This window comes from Molothrus ater, chromosome Z, assembly GCF_012460135.2.
Source record: "Molothrus ater isolate BHLD 08-10-18 breed brown headed cowbird chromosome Z, BPBGC_Mater_1.1, whole genome shotgun sequence".
Classification (NCBI taxonomy): domain Eukaryota; kingdom Metazoa; phylum Chordata; class Aves; order Passeriformes; family Icteridae; genus Molothrus; species Molothrus ater.
In genome coordinates, this window is record NC_050511.2 from 19,870,217 (window position 1) to 19,888,565 (window position 18,349).

Below are 18,349 nucleotides of genomic sequence, written 5' to 3' on the forward strand. Positions count from 1 at the left end.
TACTGTGTCAAGATGCTCCATTTTTCTCCAATATGCTAAATTTATGGTATATCTATGCTGAAAAAATGTTCAGTCCAAGGTAGAAAAGTACACACTCTATTATTATTACTTCTACTACCATTATTATTACCATTATTACTACTGTTATTATTTTGCTTAACCTGTATTTTAAGTATTTTTAATCCATGAACCACAACACAGAGTTGCAAATCTTTGTTAATATTAACACTCACTAGTTGGAATGGATATGCCATATGAGTTTTAAAGGAGAACCAGTTCAGGTTTCTGAAAGACTAAGGTTGCAAATAAAAGTTCTAGTAAAAGTAAATTTGGACTCTTTTAACATAGTCTCATTTGGAGTTGTGTTATCCTTTATGAAAACATTTTAAGATATATTTCTATTTTTTCTTACTTTAAAATAGATACATTTAAGTCCCTTTTTAATAAATCAGCAAAATAAAGAGTTTCAAATTCAATCAAACAGAAGTAATGGAGTGTGCTTCGAAGGTGGCTAGACTTTGTGAATTTTTCAATTTTTATATATAGATAGAACAAACATCAAAGTACGGGAATATCCTCTTGAGAAGACAGAAGATATATACTTAGAAAAAGCAAAGAAAGAAAGGCTAAGGCTGTTCAGGAATCTTTGGTGTATTCTTGATGAAAATTCATGATTCAGCTAGATGTAGATTCTTTATATAATCCTGGGTTGCTGCTGAATGCCTCAGTCTTGCCCATATTGTTTTTGTAAGTGATCTTGTGTTTGAAAGCAGAATGAAGGAAGGTTGTAGCATCTCAGTGTTTCTGTAATTAATTTTTTTCCTTTATTGGTCACTATCAGGTTATTTATATGTAAACAACTGGAAAACAACTTATTCTAAACTGGAAAAAGTTTAGAAAGAGTTTTGCAGAGAGAATCATCTCCATATGTAACTCTCCATTAGTTTACCCTTTGCTTTTGGAGTTTACAATGAAATAATAATGATAAGCAGCTGAAGTAGGAAGAATAGCTCTGTGTTTCTTAAAATAAAATTAATTATCTAAAAAAAAATACGATACTTCAGATAATACTTTTGATACAGCAAATAGTACCTCACAGATAAGTCGATTTTTTCATTCTTAAGAGCTTGGGTGTCCATTAGCTTTACCCCTTTCTTAATGTATGCATGTTCTCAAAAATTGAGATGTGCAGTCATGTTTTGGCCTCTTCTCTTCCAAATTTAATGTTGGAAGTTGCTTTAGGGAGGAAAAAAAATGACAGCAGACATTTACATTTGACAAAACTCTTTATCTGCTACACTGTTTCACTTCAATATCTTCATATTCTGTCATGTTGAGGGAGCTCCAGACTGTTTAGTAAACTCTGGGGAATTGGATCATTAAACCAAGGACATTGTTTCAGGGTTTAAAGAAGGATAATGTTGTTGTGAAACAAAGGAGAGAGACCTCAAATGAGAGAGACCTTGTAGCATGTGATGGTTTGGAAAATTTGAATACTTTAGAGCTGGTATTACTTCAGAAATTAATGTATAAATGTCCTTTGACCTGTTGAAGTATAGGATCAATTTTGTCACTACTGGCCTTAGCATTTTAATTTTCCTTGGGGTAGTGGCATCTTGAAGTACTCCAGTTTTTTAAGTACAGGTTTTTTTTGCATTTAAGGTTTACAGCTCGACCATTAGTGGAGACCATATTTGAAAGGGGAATGGCCACTTGTTTCGCATATGGACAAACAGGCAGTGGGAAAACCCATGTAAGTAGTTCTTCTACAAATCAGCAATACTCTTTTTTTACATTACACACTTAGATGAGTTCTAATAAATAAGAAAATATGTAAACTACAATTATGTGACTTTTATGGTGGTTTTTTTTCCTTGCTTTTCTTTTTTTAATTTAGACTATGGGTGGCGACTTTTCAGGAAAGAACCAAGATTGTTCTAAAGGCATATATGCACTAGCAGGTGAGACTTCATTGATCAGTTGGCTTTGGGCAGACCAGTTGAGATCAATAAATTTTCTACTCTTTGTCATACAAATATAACAGTTTACTTTCTTTGTATTGCAGTGGAACTTTGGTAACATCAAAAGTTGTCCCTAGATGTGTTTTCTTTACACAAATGTAAATATAGACTACTTAACAAAGATGCACTAACAGATTATTTCAGTTTATCATTTTGGGGTCTTCTGCATCTTCCAGTGTAATGTGGCAGTTTAGATTGTGTTGTTTTAGGCTTGGTTGACTGACTCTATTTGTCATTTGTGCAAAATATGAGGTGCTGTAAAATAGACTGTTACACATAACTGAATCTTCACTAAATGAAAACACATGATGAGATTTCTTTTTATTCTGGAAATGTATTCACAGCTCGAGATGTCTTTTTAATGCTAAAGAAGCCAAACTATAAGAAGTTAGAACTTCAAGTGTATGCAACGTTTTTTGAGATCTACAGTGGTAAGGTAATTACCTGATCTTTTTCTGAGAAAGAAGAGTTTCTCAAACTTCTGACAAAATTTTGAGCTTGTCACATAAAAGAATTTTCCCCTCTTTGTATTAAAAGCTGTATTTCAAGGGATTTTTACATTTCTCTTCCAATCATGTATTTCCATGGAATGTTTTGCATTATTTGAAATGGAATACGAAACAGGATTTTTTTAAAGCTCCTCTTTTAACTGTTCTGTTTTCCTCCTTTCCTAAGGTTTTTGACTTGTTGAACAGGAAGACAAAATTAAGAGTGTTAGAAGATGGTAAACAGCAAGTCCAGGTGGTGGGATTACAGGAGCGGGAAGTCAAATGTGTTGAAGATGTTCTTAAGCTTATTGAAGTAGGCAACAGCTGCAGGTATCTTCTATAGCTTGCACCAGTTTTTCATAGCACATTAAAAAATCAGAACACGATTTTTTGGGGTGTATTTCTAGTGATGCCTTTCCATATTCAAGTGATTTTTTGATGATGTTGTCTGCAAGTAAAGAATCTACCTATGTTTTAAATAGAGATGTTTAGAGTTTCTTTGTCTCCTAGAGAGAAATAACTGATTGTTCAAGAGGATGTGAATTGCATGCATTATGTAAGCAGCTTACTGACTTAAATTCACATAATTTAAAAACTGGAATGCTGCCAGGTTCTTCATCTGTAAAAGGCCTTGATGCATACTGGCGGAGGTTAAGCACAATTTTTTTTTTTTAAGACTTCAGCTTCGTTGTTTTTAAAATTAGCCTTGAGCATGGACTGCTGCATGATCAGATGAAAATGCCATCAACATTTTTTATATAAGCTCTGATAATCTGAAATATGTGAAGATCTGATTTTAAAAGGGAGGCAAAATGTTACTAATCTTCCATTTCCATTCAAAGAGATGGAAGAAGAGGCATAATTGTACTATGTCTATCCAAATATTAGTGTTCTATGTCTAGTGTCCACAAGAGTGCTAGACATTCTGTCAGCTTGTAAGAAAATAAAGGAATGTGCACTGAAAACCTATCATCATGAAGTTAGTGTTTAACATGTATGATCCTCTACTGGTTAACGTCTTTCTGTGCTTGTCTCTTGTTTAAAGGACATCTGGCCAGACATCTGCAAATGCACACTCATCTCGAAGCCACGCAGTGTTTCAGATTATTCTCAGAAGGAAAGGGAAATTGCATGGTAAATTTTCTCTAATTGATTTGGCTGGCAATGAAAGAGGAGCAGATACTTCGAGTGCGGATAGGCAGACACGACTGGAAGGTGCAGAAATTAACAAGAGCCTTTTGGCACTCAAGGTAACTGATACGTTTCTATTGCCTTGGAGTAGGTGGAACCCTACATATAATAGCTATGACAAGTAAAATTAGTAAAGTAAATTTAGTAAAATTAGACAAGCAGGCTTTGCTTGTCTACATAGTCTATTGATATGACAGGTATAAACCAATTTATTAATTTTTCCTCTACATGCATGAGGAAACACTTACTAAGTCCCAAGTAGAAACAATGCAGAAACGTGGTGCTATCAACTTAAATGTAGTTTTTGTAAAATAAAATCAAAACACCCCAGCAAAACCAGCCAAGCAACCAACTGAAAAACAAAACCAAACCCCTAAACAAAGAAAACACCCCAAAAAACCAAGTTCACTAAAAGTCCCCAGTGGTTGAATTTGTAGACATTTCTGATACATACCTAAAATGGGAAGGCAAATGATTTGGTACTCAGAATATGAAATACTAACAGGAAGTACTCTTACTGATCTCACTATTTCTTTTTTTAAATAAAAAATAATGCTACACTGACAACATATTTGCTGCTATTAATATATCGACTAAAGCAAAACAACAGCAGCATGTCCAGAAAAAACTAGCAAATAATTAAAATAAAACTTGAAAGGTGAAATCCATTTTTGCCAACCCTTCTTCATAGCAAATTGTCTGATACAGTCACTTTGCATATTTTCATACATCCAATACATATAAACAGAAGAAATACTGAATATAAAGAAATACTACTTAAATATTCATCTGCCTTTTTTTGATGTTTTATAGTGATTAAAAGAGGCTCAGTCTAAATAGGGGAAGTAATTTTTTTATTTCAAACTGGAGAAATGGTAGCTTTTGAATGCCTTAGAATTTGTTTCTGGTTTTGGTTAGTTTTGCTTAGGTTTACTACTCTCAACACCAACACTGGTTTTATATAAAAAATTTGAACCCCAAGATCCTGTGTGGTTACCTTTTTATTCCCAGTACAAACTTGGAAGGAGACTGGTATCTGACTAAATAGATCTCACAACACACCATAAAATTGTGATGTATAATGTATCATTACAAAATTCTATGGCATGTTGAAAAACTGGAAGCAGCAGTTCCAAAACTTTTGCTTTTAACGGCCTATTCTGCTTTAACGTCAAAGTAAGCATTGCTGGCACTACTGGGTTGATGCTACTACTCATTTCCAAATGCAACTGAATAAAGCTATTTTGTTTGGGGGGTTTGGTTTGAGGGTTTTTTTTTTTCCAGTTTATTTATTTAGTACTGGATAGTGCTCATACAACATATTTGGTTAATTTTTATATAACTTGTCTTTTTAATTATAGCAAAAAGTTCTGCTGCTGCTGTACTAGTGATTTTCATCAAAATTGTTTGGGGAAGGGGGAAATAAAAATGAATGTACATCTTGCAGGAGTCTAAAAGGTGATACAAAACCATAAACGTTTCTCAATTACATTTTTGCCATTTTTCATCTATCCCAAAAACATTACACAACCTTTAACATTTGTGTTTAGAAGCCATGAAGTTATTTTCACGTTCCAGTTAAACTATAACATTCTGACAAAGTGGTCTTTGTTGATAATCCAAGATTTGCTCTTTCCATCTGGATATCAGTCCTGTCTTAACCTGTTGAGGATTTTGGCACCAGAATTTATTTCTGTAATGTCTCTACATGGGAGTAGTGTTGTCATTTTGTTACCTGGTTTTCAGAGATGTAATGAAAACTAAATGTATATTAAAACTCTGTTACAAATTTAGACACTGGTGGTGTTCTTCTACAATCTTTTACTAGTTAGGAGATAATCCACTTCTAATTTTTCAGGAGAAAGGAAACTAGAAATCATTACAGTAAATGAAAATTCAAAACTTGGTGATTGCCATATCAGTAATTCAAAATAGGATATATCTGCAGCTGGAGGATTAGTTGAACTTCTGTAGAATTATTCGTGTAACACAAAGGCCTATTCCATCTATTATGCAGCTAAAAGCAAAAAAGCTCTGATTTGAAATACATTTCAAGTTTGGTTGGCTGTAGAAGTTCTGTGTGTAGATACTTTAAAAGTGCACCAAGGAAGCCTTGCATCTGAAGAGATGTCTCTTAAGGAAAATGCAGAGTCTGGAATTAACAGTCAAAATATTATGATTGCGACAATACAAAAATTTAAAATTAAAAGTTCTTTGCATAGGAATAACTTATTAGACAGTATTAGAGTGCTGAGTGGACAGAAGTTATGGTTAGAGTAATGGTAGCTTGGTGTCACTGTTGCACTTAGTTGCTGCTCTATCTTCTATAGTAATTCCATCTATGCAGTATTGCTAACTGGAACCCAATCAGTTGCTAATATTAGTGTAGCCCCTTGCCTCTGGGCATGGAAGAGAAGATCTTATCCCCGTTTCTTCACATAAAGACTGTTTTAAAACAGGGAGTGACCTAATGTTTCCAGGTTTCTTCAATGCTAAGTAGAGAGCTTGCTTCCAGTAGAGACCTATGCCTACTTGGTTTGTGACCTGTGGAACTTTCAGAAAGTTTGTTTTCTTCTAAGCTGGAAAGAAAGACAGTGGTAAAATCAGAGTTAAGGCCACTGCTTTTAACTGATGCAGTTAACCCATATCCCTGCCCACACTGCTGCTGCTGGCAGAGGTTGTAGTTCATTCAGGCTTTTGTAGCTGAAAATCAGGAATAATTGTTAGTCTGAACATTTCACATCAACCCTGTTTAGTTTTGTTGTTGGGTACAATAGGTATAAACAATTTGGATGACATTGAGACAGTTTTTAGGCTTCTAATCCTTGAAAAATTCTTTCCTCTGGACTGAGCTTAATCACAAGGGGAATTCTAATGCTTATTGAATTCAAGCTTTTAGCAGTGCATTTTAATGTTTTTTTGGGGGCAGTGCATCAGATATAAGGCATGTATTTTCTGATTCTGAATTGCATTTTTATTACCTTTATTAAACCCATGATAAAGAATCTCTTTGTTCTTTCAGGAGTGCATTAGAGCCTTAGGCCGAAATAAACCTCATACACCCTTCAGAGCAAGTAAACTTACTCAGGTGCTAAGAGATTCATTCATTGGAGAAAACTCACGTACCTGTATGGTAAGTTGATTTGGTTAACTGTTCTAACAATACAAAGAGAAAAGACACTGCAAATTTAGGCTTTTATGTTTAAAATTGGTTGCATGCTACTGGTAGTGTTGGACTTACATTTATTTACTAACTGACATTATATGTGAAGGGAGGTTTCAAAAGAGACATTTCTCAATGGTTTAAATTGAATATTAGGAGAAATTTCTTCACCGAAGGAGCTGTCAAGCATTGCAACCAGCTGCTTAGGGAAAGTGGTCTAGTCTCAATCCTCAGAGATCTTTAAAAGGTGCATAGATGTGGTAGTTAGGGACATGCTCATGGGCTTCATTGGTTTAATGGTGGGACTAAATTATTTTAGAAGTCTTTTCCAGGCCATATGATTCTATGATTCTGTGATTTTAGATAACTTGTTCTCTTCTCACTTTTTCATTGACCTTTCTTACTGCTGGTTCTGGTTTTCTAGCTAGGCTGGCCGCTAGAAACAGTTTTCCCTTGAGAAGTTTGTTTGTTTTAGCAGTGTCTTAATTATAAAAGAGTCTTGTTTTTTTTTTGCAGAATTCTGGAAAAGAGGATGTAGACTGGAAATAGTGATGAGTTTTATTTTTTAAACAACAAAGATTAAACTAAAAGTTGGTATCAAGCTCATCAGAATATGCTTCATGCTGTTGAAAGGGAAGGTGTTGGGATAGATGGGATGAATAGCTGTTGTAAATACATAAAATATATATAAGAATATATAAATATATAAAATAGAACATTAATAAAAATTATTGTAAAGATTATAAATTATAAACTATTATAAATATGAAAGTATATATACTTATGTAAATAATTGTTGAATAGCTGTAAATGTGCATTTGTGCCAGTCTGAAAAACAGAATTCTTCTGACAGATGAGTGAAAGGACAGATAAAAGTCCTGATGCCCAGTTGTTTTATTTGTGTGTCTGTAACATTTCTCTTTATGAGAATGTGAATTCTCTGCAGTACATACTGATTACAGGCTTATTTGTGTTGGTTACTTTTCACAGGCTCCTTTGAATTAATTAGTCTCGAGGCCAGAGAAGTCTGCAGGCCACAATGTGTAAACTATGGTCTTAGGACAGCTTAGTCTTCCCTTTAGCTGTTAGGTATGGTTCAAATACAAAAACGGTGGTAAAATAACTTTTTTATTAACCTTTTTTCCTTCAGTTCTCTAATGAAACAACAGGATAGTTTGCTTTCCCACTGAGACATACCTGACCAAGCTGAAGATGTCCCTGCTCACTACATAGCAATTGAACTAAATGACCTTTAGAGGTCTCTTCCAGCTCAAATCATTGTATGACTCTGTAACTTCATGAATCCCATTCATGCAGGATTAGATAGCTTGATGGTGCAATTCTAGCAGGTGTATCCACACTGCTGAAGGAGGTTTGAAGAATTAGCCTGTTGGAAGTTACTCTCTGCACATCAAATAATTAACCTTTGTAAATATTTCATGGAAGTTCTTAAATAATAAAAATAATCCCCTCTGAAAGTGGAAATATGCTTGAACTATTTTTTTTATTTTCTCATTCACATAACTACATTTCACAATTAAGCTTAAAAAACTTCTTTGAGGATAAGGTACTGCCTTCAAATTCATTCTTCTGCTATTTTTCTTAACAGTAGGACCCCTTGTGACATACTGGTTTTAGTGTTTGTCTACATGAATTTTTTAATTAAGAATGTAATCAGCAGAATTTCATCTTAAGATACTGTCATGGTTTAACCCCAGCCAGCAATGGGGGTTATTACTAAGGACTTTCTCAACAAGAGAGATTTTGTGCACTGTTCAAATGTGCTGTTTGAATAAGATATTGTAGTGCTTTTCACCACATAAAACTATGTGGTGCTTTTCAATATGGAAAGCATATATATATATATAAAATGATGGAGTAAAATCTTGTGATTTTTAACTTACTAAAGGATCCCTGAAATAATAAAATATCCACTGTATGTTTTCCATTTTGCTTTCTGATATATGAATCTGTAAGGAGGATATATGAATAAAACTCATTGGCTAGTTTCTACACTTCATTTTTATGTGATTTTTCCTTTTATTATTAATGGATATGTTGCAGTTGTAAAAGTTACATCTTTAGGGATGGAGTATTCTCTCTGTATATAACATTAAACTATGGTTTGGAAACTCTTTGTTTTTTCAAATTTGGTCAGAAAAATATTTTGAAAGCTCATAAAGTCTTGAAACTTCATAGTGTGGACTGTTACAACTAGGATTTGCTTCCTTCAAAAGAAATCCAGAGACTTACAATCAGCATAAGTATTTTTTTTTTAATTTTTTCAGTCATTGCAGTTTTACTGTTCTTGTCAAAATGGTTTGAGAAACCATTTAAAGTTTTTGAAGAGTTGCAGTTGTAGGATAATGGATTGTCATTTGAAAGCTGCCGTGTGACTACATAAAATAGTCTCATTTTTTAACCACTGCTGCTCCTGGGCATATTGCATCCTTCGTGTGCTGCAGTCACAGCTGAAGTGGTCAGACCCCTCAGCCCTCCAGCGTGGGAGTAGGAATCTGCAGACTTCCATGTCCCAGCAGGGCCATTGATCACATTGTGATGGCTTACAAGCAGTGTGAGCCTATTGGTTCAAAATAGGAAGAATGGTTATTGCAGATCTTAAAGATGCTCCTGTCCATAAGTAGTGTAGCTTCTTCCATCCTCGTTTGAAATTAGGAACAAGAAAGTGAGCAACAGAGAGGTCTGAGTCCTCCTGTCCTGCCTGGACTGGGTTTGTTGGAGCCTGAGGAGAGGTCATACACAAGATTTGTGCACAAGTTCATGTGTCCTGAAAAGAATATTCACACAGACCAAGGCATCTACAATGGCACTTCCCTAGAGCAGCTATACCTTATGCTGTTTAAAGTGTTGGAGTAGTCTCCTAGTGTTACAGCAGTGGTAGTAAATAGGTAAAGCCAAAGCCACAAAGACAAAGCAAAGGAAAACATGGAATTCATTCAGCACTTCCAATTGTCAGGATAGTTCAGCTGTCCCTAGGCTGTATCACATGTAATGATGACTTGGGAAGCCAAATAGCATCAATCTCTAAACATCACTGTCTGTGGCATGCTCTGAACATTAAACTGGTGGAAGAGATGTGTGCATTTTTCACATTATTTGAGTTTGGAAGGGTTTTAGGAAATTTTAGATTTTTGTTAATTAGTACAAAGAACAAGAAACATGCAGTTGTGTGATCTCAAATATAAGCTTGTGGTTTTCCTTCATAATTGATGTATACCAGTATTAGAGGTTTACACTTAGATCTGTATGATCACTTCCACCACATGGTTTTCCTTTCTCCCCAGAAGGAGAAATTCCTCTTGGGATGACTACCTCTGCTTTTATACAGGAATGTCAGCAGCAGAATGAAAGAGAAGGCGGGGATTATTTAATCACCATCAGTTTCAGTCTCCTGAGTCTATGATGGCACAAAAATGTTAGTGTGTAGGGTCATAGAGGTGTTTGTTCTGGGTAGAGCCTTTATGACTGCTTAGGGAAGAGAATGGGTGGAAAAATTGGACTACTGAGAGAAACTAGGAGAAATAATGATCCCACTTTTCCTAATCACAGTTTTAATTTTTGCTGATTTCAGGAAAGATGGTGCTATCTTCAGAGTAGTTAGTTTAACTGGTAAAAAAAGACCTTTAGATTCCAGATAGGTCTCATGAAAGATTTACCTTCAAGTACTGTTTACAGATTGTTTCTAATTGAGAAAAAATATATCTCTACTTAGGAAAATAGTTAAGCTTATCTTTACTACTATCAAGTTCATTTTCTGATGTGGCCAAAATCAGCATAGAATCTCCTTGAACAGAGGAGAGGCTCAAAGAATACATAAAAAAATAATGTGGTAATTGTTTGTAGGCTATATTTAGACCCAGTTGCATATTTCCTTTTTTGAGGAGTGTATTTTTTAAGTTACAATTTCACATTTGCACAGTATGTTACCAAGATGGTTAGGGAAATTGAATTTCTATGAATTCTTGATGTTCCTTGTAGGGTTAAAAAAATTAAATTGAAGCTTTGACTAGACATCTAGTGTGTCCCTGAGATGTTGTCATATAAGGACAGATGTACATAGCAGACATTTTTTGTAGAAGATCAGAAATGAAACTGGAGATTAAAAAATATATACATTTAAATTTATCTACCCTTTCATCTGTATAAAGTGATTTACTAATGTGTGGCTTGTTTTCTCCAGATTGCTACGATTTCTCCAGGAATGGCATCATGTGAAAACACTCTAAATACATTGAGATACGCAAATAGGTATGAAAAACATTTCTTAAAGCTGTACTGGCTGCTGATGACTGAAATTTGGAATAGTGTTGTTCTATGATGTATGATTATTTTAGCTACTTGAATAATTCAGTGGTAGTTGTGTTTCTTACTAAAATTAAAACCAAATTACTGATCCAGGCTCATATTCAATTTAAATTGTCACTTTGTACAACCATTACAAAAGAATCTACTAAAACTGCATCTGTGCCATTAGCCAGAGATGGATAATGTGGATTGCAAGGTATGTAGGACATGCTACTATTAGTTTTGCCCTTTGAAAGGACCATCTTTTGCATTAGGGATAGTTAGTGTTCATGAAGATTCCCTGGAGTGTTAGCTAAATACCTTTCTGTGATGTGATTTTTTTTTTTCCCACTCCTTTTCTGGAATTGTGTGCAGTTGCCAGTCTGTATTATATATACATATAAAATTTCATGCTTCCCGAATTCAAGCAAATATCTGAGAACACTAAGTGAAGGCTTAAAAAGGCGGAAAATCCAACAGGCTTTATGATTGCTGTAGAGAAATTAGCGTCTCCAGAGGCAGATGCATCACTGGAGACCTGTACTGCTGTAAGAAAGTGTTCAACTCTCTCCAGTGAGTGTTTGAAAGGAGCCCTCACCTGCTGCAGTTCTCCTGTGTTTAAAGTCTGTGGAGCTGGGGCAGTCAGGTCCTGTGTGTCCCTGCAGCCAGACCTGTGACTCAGAGATGCCCCACGCTTTGCTGCAAAGGACAAAGGTGGCAGACAGCCTCTGGGCCATCAGAAGCCCTGGCTTTGCCAGAAGAGGGGGCCACCCCCATCTGGGGGTCTGTTTGCCCAGTGTGAGGTCAGGCAGAACCACAACTGCTTCTGCTTCTCAAGGCACAAAGGCATGCTAGGGAGGCTTACTGCCTGCTTCCCTCAGTCTCCGAATGTCCTTGTGTCTGGGTTAATGGAGCTGGTAGTAAACCTGCCTGGCTTGGACCAGTCTGTCTCGTATCCTCCCTGAAGAGAATGAGGCATCTACTCTGCTTACAGTAACATGATGCAGGACCTTGCACATTCAAGACTTGTTGAACTTTTATCCCTTATAATCCCTTATACAACTTACATTACTGAAGTGACTCTGTAAAAGGTCACTACAAAACAAAACAAGTACCTCTTTCTAGTGTACCAAATAGTTGTACTGAAACTGTTTCCTCCTCTAAGTGTTAAAATTGTATGTTGTTATGGAGTATTTACCTGTAACTGTAATGTCGCTTCATGTGTTTTGTATAGATTTTTTTTTTTTTCTAAAAATACATAATTTTCATTGTAGTTAGTTTTAGGTGCTGGACACTAGTGTGTGGACAGTGACAACAGGAGGTGAAATAGAATTTATGCTTTTGTATCTTGATATTTTAAAAGGAGTAATTTAGTGGAATAATGAATGTAGACCAAATCATATTAACCATACAAAATGAAATCTGGAATTACTCTTCTCAAAACACTGCTGTTATTGTCTCCTGCAAATTAGCAGCACTGGTTTTGCTAGTGATCTGAACTGTTTGCAGAGAGTTTAAAGATGTTGTAACACTTGTGTTATAAATATGATTTTGTAGTTAAACAATTAAAGAAGTATGCTAAACAAAGAGTTGTCATTTTAACTGTGTTTATGAGAACATTTTCTTTTAATTTGCCACTGTATTTTGCTGCTGCAGAGTAAAGGAATTTGGAATTAGTCCTTCGGACATTCCCTTCTCACAGGGTAGTGGCAGTCGCTCTGATCTCTCTCCTTCCTATGAGTATGACGACTTTTCTCCTTCAAACACCAGGTCGACTTCATTCTATACATGGAACTTTATTTTTAAGTTTTCTTTTTGGCTATGTAATTTTACAGACCAACCTTTCATTAGTCCCCTTGCCTTGAGTCACACATACTTTGTTTTAATTTTGGTTTGGCAGGTGATGGTTCTGCATGATATGCAATCATCTTCCCAGTATTTTGTTTACCCTCCTTAAACATCCACATTCTGTATCCAGGCTTGCTAGTTCCCTTCATACATTTAAAAAAAATAGAAATGGTGATGTCACCTTTGTACATTTAATGGACCAAATCTAACAATTCTGTGTTTAGGGTAATTTGAATATCTCTGAAAGGGAAAATTCTCTTAAATATATATATACGTATGTTCTTAAAGCTTTTCAGCACTCTGAAGATAAATGAAAAATATTTTCTATTGTAGTAAATAAATGCTAGTTGAAAGAACATTTTTCCCGTAAAAGAAATTGAGAATATGTTCTAAAACTTGCTCTCAGACTTTCATGCAACTTTTATAAATTTGCTTTTAAATAGGCTTTTTTTTGACAGAATCATGGTCAGTCTTTAAACTACTTACATGCTGTGAGAGCCTACCATTTTATTAAAATATTTTCACTTTTGAAATTAGTGAAAAGATCTATTTATTCTCTGAAATGTTTGGTTGCAAGTTATTATTTTCTTCAGAATTTCTTGGTTCATTTGCTTATAACAGCTAGTGCAGAGCTAATTGACTAACTTTTTTAAAGTGCAGCTGTATATGCAGAAAAAGAAATATTGTCAGGTCTAGGGTGCTGAATGTCCTTCTCTTTGAAATATCACCCACTGAGTTAATGTTGAGGAGTTTGAAATTTTTGCCCTCCTAACTGTTAACAAGTAGTAAGATTTCAATCAGAAAATACTTCTTGCTAGATTTACTTTAATCCACATGCAAGTAGTAAACATGCAAGGGTCCATGCCTTTTAGGAACGGGACTAACATCTTTTTGTCACTGAAAGTACATTAAATTTGTGAAGCTGATATCACCATCTTCCTTATTAAATGAATTGATTGTGCATAAACCTGTAGAGCTTTATTTTCGGTTGTGATTCTTTTGCACAGGAGGTTACTAATTTTCAAATGAAACATTTTCTGCCCATAGGGTGAAGGAGCTGACAGTTGATCCTAGTGCTGCAGGAGATATCCGTTCCATTATACACCACACTCCCAGTCAGATGGATGACTTGGAGACACAGTGGGGTGTGGGAAGCTCTCCTCAGAGAGATGATCTCAAACTGCTTTGTGAACAAAATGTGAGTGGTTTACAGAATTATATGGAAAGAGATGATGACATACAGTGGGCAGAACAAGTCCAGATCAATAGCCTATTAGTAAGATCTTAAATACATACAGCATACCTCTTCACCTTTTCTGTTTATGGTATTAAACTCATTTCCTTAAAAAAGAAAATGTTTCTTGAATGGTTTCTTTATCATCCCTGCTGCCGAGGGCTTTTAATGTCTGTCATGTATTTTTTCCACGATAGCATCACATTTTTTAGGCAGTTGGAAGTATCCTAAAACTCATCTGTTTTATTTAACCCTTTCTGGTTTTGAGCATTATTTTCCCTGCATGCAAACCTCATTTCAATTGAGTTTGCCTTTCCCTGCATGTGGAAATCTGGCTACCCATCCTGGTTTTCCTAGGGTGAAACCCCAGTAAACTGGGATGACAGCCACATGATGTTCCCAGTATGTCTCCCTGGGCTGGAAGAGTAGGGAGCTGAGAGATGTCTTCTGAAGGACATTCTCCCTCATTGCTGATTATCAGCTTTAGTCCTGGTCCTTAAATTTCAAAAGGAATTAAAACTCTATTTGTGAAAATGCCCATGAAAAATAGGAAAAATCCTTACAATCCTAACATTTCTCACAAGACTCTCAGTTTTGTCAGCCATCTCTTTGTGATATCTGTGGTATATCTCACTTTAGTAAATTACTTTTTTTCCAGGACTCTGTTTCATAAGAACATAGTAGTGATTCTTAGAGGTTCCTATTGGATGTATCCTATCATATAACTTATTCATAGCTCCTGTTGAATGAATTTAAGCCTTACTTAATGTTTTAAAAACTATTTCAAAGGCATTGTGTAAGGAACTACACTGTCTTGCTAAACATTAATTACAGCCTACAGTACTTTTGTATTGCTGGCTATTCATTTCTAAAGAAGCCTTCTTTAGAAGGCTTCAGTTTGTAAATCCATGTGTCCCTTCTTCTAATTTAACAGTCACTAGGTACAATTTAGATTTCTTACTTCACATTTATTTTTTTCCCAAAGGTTTAATTTAATTTTGATTTCCTGGAATGTGTTGAATGTAATTGCTGTTCTCTTTTTTTGAAAGTTTTTTCCTGTCTGTTGCAGCATGCACAACAAAAAGCCCTGACAGAAACCCAAAGTTTTCTGTGGGCATTAAAATCTGTTAGAAATTATAATTCTTCCCTTGAGACTTCCTATTCCCATTATTTTAACTTGTTATTTTTATGTGGAATATTCTGATTACTGGTATTTGCTAGTATTAGTGACTGGAAATTTTTGGTGAATATTAATTAAATTTAACTCTGTAAATATTTTGAATTTATTGCCCCTTCTGTTCATTCCTGGAGGTTTTCTTAATACTTCTTAGGAGTATTCTATTCCAGTAAATTCTCTGTGTGACAGGTTTTGCCTTCTGCATATTTTTTTCCATGTTCTGTGATTAAATGGGTCACATTCAACATTTTTCTGTAGTCACAGTTCTTTCCAGGCTAACAAGGTTAACTGCTGTTTTTAGGAAGAAGAAGTTTCTCCACAGTTGTTTAGTTTCCATGAAGCTGTGTCACAAATGGTAGAAATGGAAGAGCAAGTAGTAGAAGACCACAGGACTGTGTTCCAGGTAAAAGATGGACCTCCACTTTGTTTTATCGTAATTCAGGAATCCAGGTTTTCCCAATGAAAGTGCATACTCTTGAAGATGGAGGAGCATCTGATCCGTAGTCATTCTGTCTGTCAAAGATTCCTAAATTGATTTATTATGTTAAGCTGATTGTATCAAACAAACAGGAACAGATTCCGTAACACCCAGTCTTTGTTCCTGTGATTTCTGTGTCATTCCAGAAATTTAGTAAAATTTTCCTTTGCTGGGCTGGTAATTAATAGTTATGTCTCTGTTGGTGCCATTTCTGTTTGGTCGTCTCCCTCCGAGTATTGTGTCTGAAGTATTGTGTCTGCATCTGAGTATTCTTTTGTCTCCCTCTGAGATCCAGAAGAGAGACATGTATTTCAAACTGCCTATTTGATTCCATGTTACAGGTACATAAAGATTTCACTCGCTGTTAGTCAGAGCCTTTGGAAGCAATACTTCCCATGTAGTACTGGTCAGTGCCATGGAACCTTTTACACTCACAAAATCATGGCAATAAGTTACTTGTTTTCAGAAGGAAATGTGGATTTCTTCTGTTCATAACCTTAAAGCCTGTAGGCAAGCTGTCTGTTTGGCACATCTGTTCCTAGAGAACAGCAGACCATCAAACCTGTAGGGAATACAAATTATCTCCTCAGCCTAGGTATCTAGCTTAGTGGAACATTCACAATAAAGCAAGATGCTAAATAAAACATCCTACAGCGGATGTAGAGGTCTAGTTACTATGGAACATTAGCCCTGAAGTAAAACATATGGAAGTGTGAGAGTCATGTGCCATATGCTGAGCCTATGTCCTAATGCGGCTTCTGGAGGGACAAGCTGAATTAGTTTAAGATGTAATTGCCTCTGTGTGTCCATCTGGCCTTCTGCTGGAGATTATTGCTCCTTCTGGCAGTCTCTGGGAGGAAATGTGTCCAAGCCTAAGGTCCCTTCGTTTACAGCATGGCTTGTTCATGCTGTGTGTATAGTTGGACTGCACTGATACAAAATCCACAGCTGTACTAGGCATCTTCTGTCAATGTTCTCCTGATACACCACATCCTTTCCTAACAAAAATGGCTAAAATAGACCAATGCAACTCAGAGTGCTCTGTGTGTTCAGGAGTCTTTTTCTTCAATGTACAAGGTTATGTTAGGTGAGATGAATCTTACCCCAGTGTCAGCTCCATCTCTTCTGAAAGCCAAAAAACAAACAAGGGTTTTGGACTACATTTTCAGTTTTGCTTGGGCTATGAAGCACAGAGGGAAGGACTTCATCTTAATATGTCAAACCAAGCTTTCTAGTATGCCTAGAACTGTCAGCTGCTTTCTTTTTTTTTTTTTTAAACCAAAGCATTTCCAATGGGCTCAGTACTTCTGATCACAATATTGCATGGTTCTGTAACATTTAAACTCCTGGCTGCACTCTTCTTTGCTGCAAGCTTTTTTTTCCCCCCTCTCATTTTTTGTAATGCTCAGAGTGCAAAGATAAGCTTCTTTAACCAACCTTTATTGTATTCCTGCATGTGGATTTAGATCATATAATAGTGAGTTTAAAATACGTATCCTTTTTATAGAGCTTCTTTCAAAACAGGCCAGAATTATCTTGGCTCCTTGAATGCAATGACTCTGTGACTATATAGTGGTAAGCAGCCCAAACTTAGAGCCTGACTTCAAAGTTTGACTCTTGTCTAAGGGGAGACAAACATGACAAAGTTCGGTTCCCTAAATTTCTCATCTTTACAACCATCTAACGTTCTGAATTTGAAGAGAACTGGGTAGCTGGGGTTTGCCTGTGATGATTTGACACTGAAATTAAAAAATAACGTAGAAAAAATGCAGTTTTGTTCCATTAGGAATAAGGTTTCCTTTTTGGATTGAAATCTGGTTTATTGAGGTGACTAGGCTGTACAGTGTCTGCTAATTTGTGAAAAAGTCTTAATTAGCTCTTTGTCTTGACATGTTGCTGATGTATTTTGTTGTATTTTTTAACTTTTATCTAGGAATCCATTAGATGGTTGGAAGTTGAAAAACTACTTCTTGAGATGACAGAAGAAGTAGACTATGATGTGGATTCTTACGCTACCCAACTTGAAGCAATTCTAGAGCAAAAAATTGATATTCTGACTGAACTTAGAGGTAAGTTGCTTTTAATCATTTCTCTGTACATTATTAGCATATGCCATGGAGACTTGGCAGTAAAAACAAGGAGGAAATAAAAAGTGGTTATATTCTAGGGTCTTTTTTCCCTGCTTATGCTGGCCTTCAATGGAAGGAGCATTTATTCTGCAGTCTAAGAGAAAGTTCACATCTAGGATCAGTTCATCCTAATGTAAAGAAGGAGTCTATGCTTTACCTCCAGGAAGTGCAACTCAGTCTTGCAACTTTTCTGTTTTTCAAAAACACTAAAGGAAGGTAAGAAAATCCAAACCAACTGTATGAAAAAGAATAGAAGGCCATGCAATGAGGAAAAAGCAGTAGGAACTCCCCGTCCCTGCTGTTCTGTAGTGTAGC

At 35.7% G+C, this 18,349-nt stretch overlaps 1 protein-coding gene across 4 annotated transcripts in view; it reads left to right on the forward strand.

Annotated features, from left to right (window-relative positions):
- Positions 1–18,349, forward strand: part of KIF2A (kinesin family member 2A) — a 58,048-nt gene that overhangs the window by 36,577 nt on the left and 3,122 nt on the right. For 2 of the 4 annotated variants that reach the window (XM_036402571.2, XM_036402570.2), the window contains exons 10-20: positions 1,663–1,753; positions 1,898–1,961; positions 2,366–2,457; positions 2,697–2,839; positions 3,555–3,759; positions 6,723–6,833; positions 11,065–11,132; positions 12,825–12,938; positions 14,064–14,214; positions 15,729–15,830; positions 17,839–17,974. In XM_036402571.2, the coding sequence (XP_036258464.1) occupies positions 1,663–1,753; positions 1,898–1,961; positions 2,366–2,457; positions 2,697–2,839; positions 3,555–3,759; positions 6,723–6,833; positions 11,065–11,132; positions 12,825–12,938; positions 14,064–14,214; positions 15,729–15,830; positions 17,839–17,974 (1,277 nt within the window). The remainder of the gene's footprint in view (positions 1–1,662; positions 1,754–1,897; positions 1,962–2,365; positions 2,458–2,696; positions 2,840–3,554; positions 3,760–6,722; positions 6,834–11,064; positions 11,133–12,824; positions 12,939–14,063; positions 14,215–15,728; positions 15,831–17,838; positions 17,975–18,349) is intronic. The other 2 variants (XM_036402573.2, XM_036402572.2) reach the window with 1 other exon arrangement.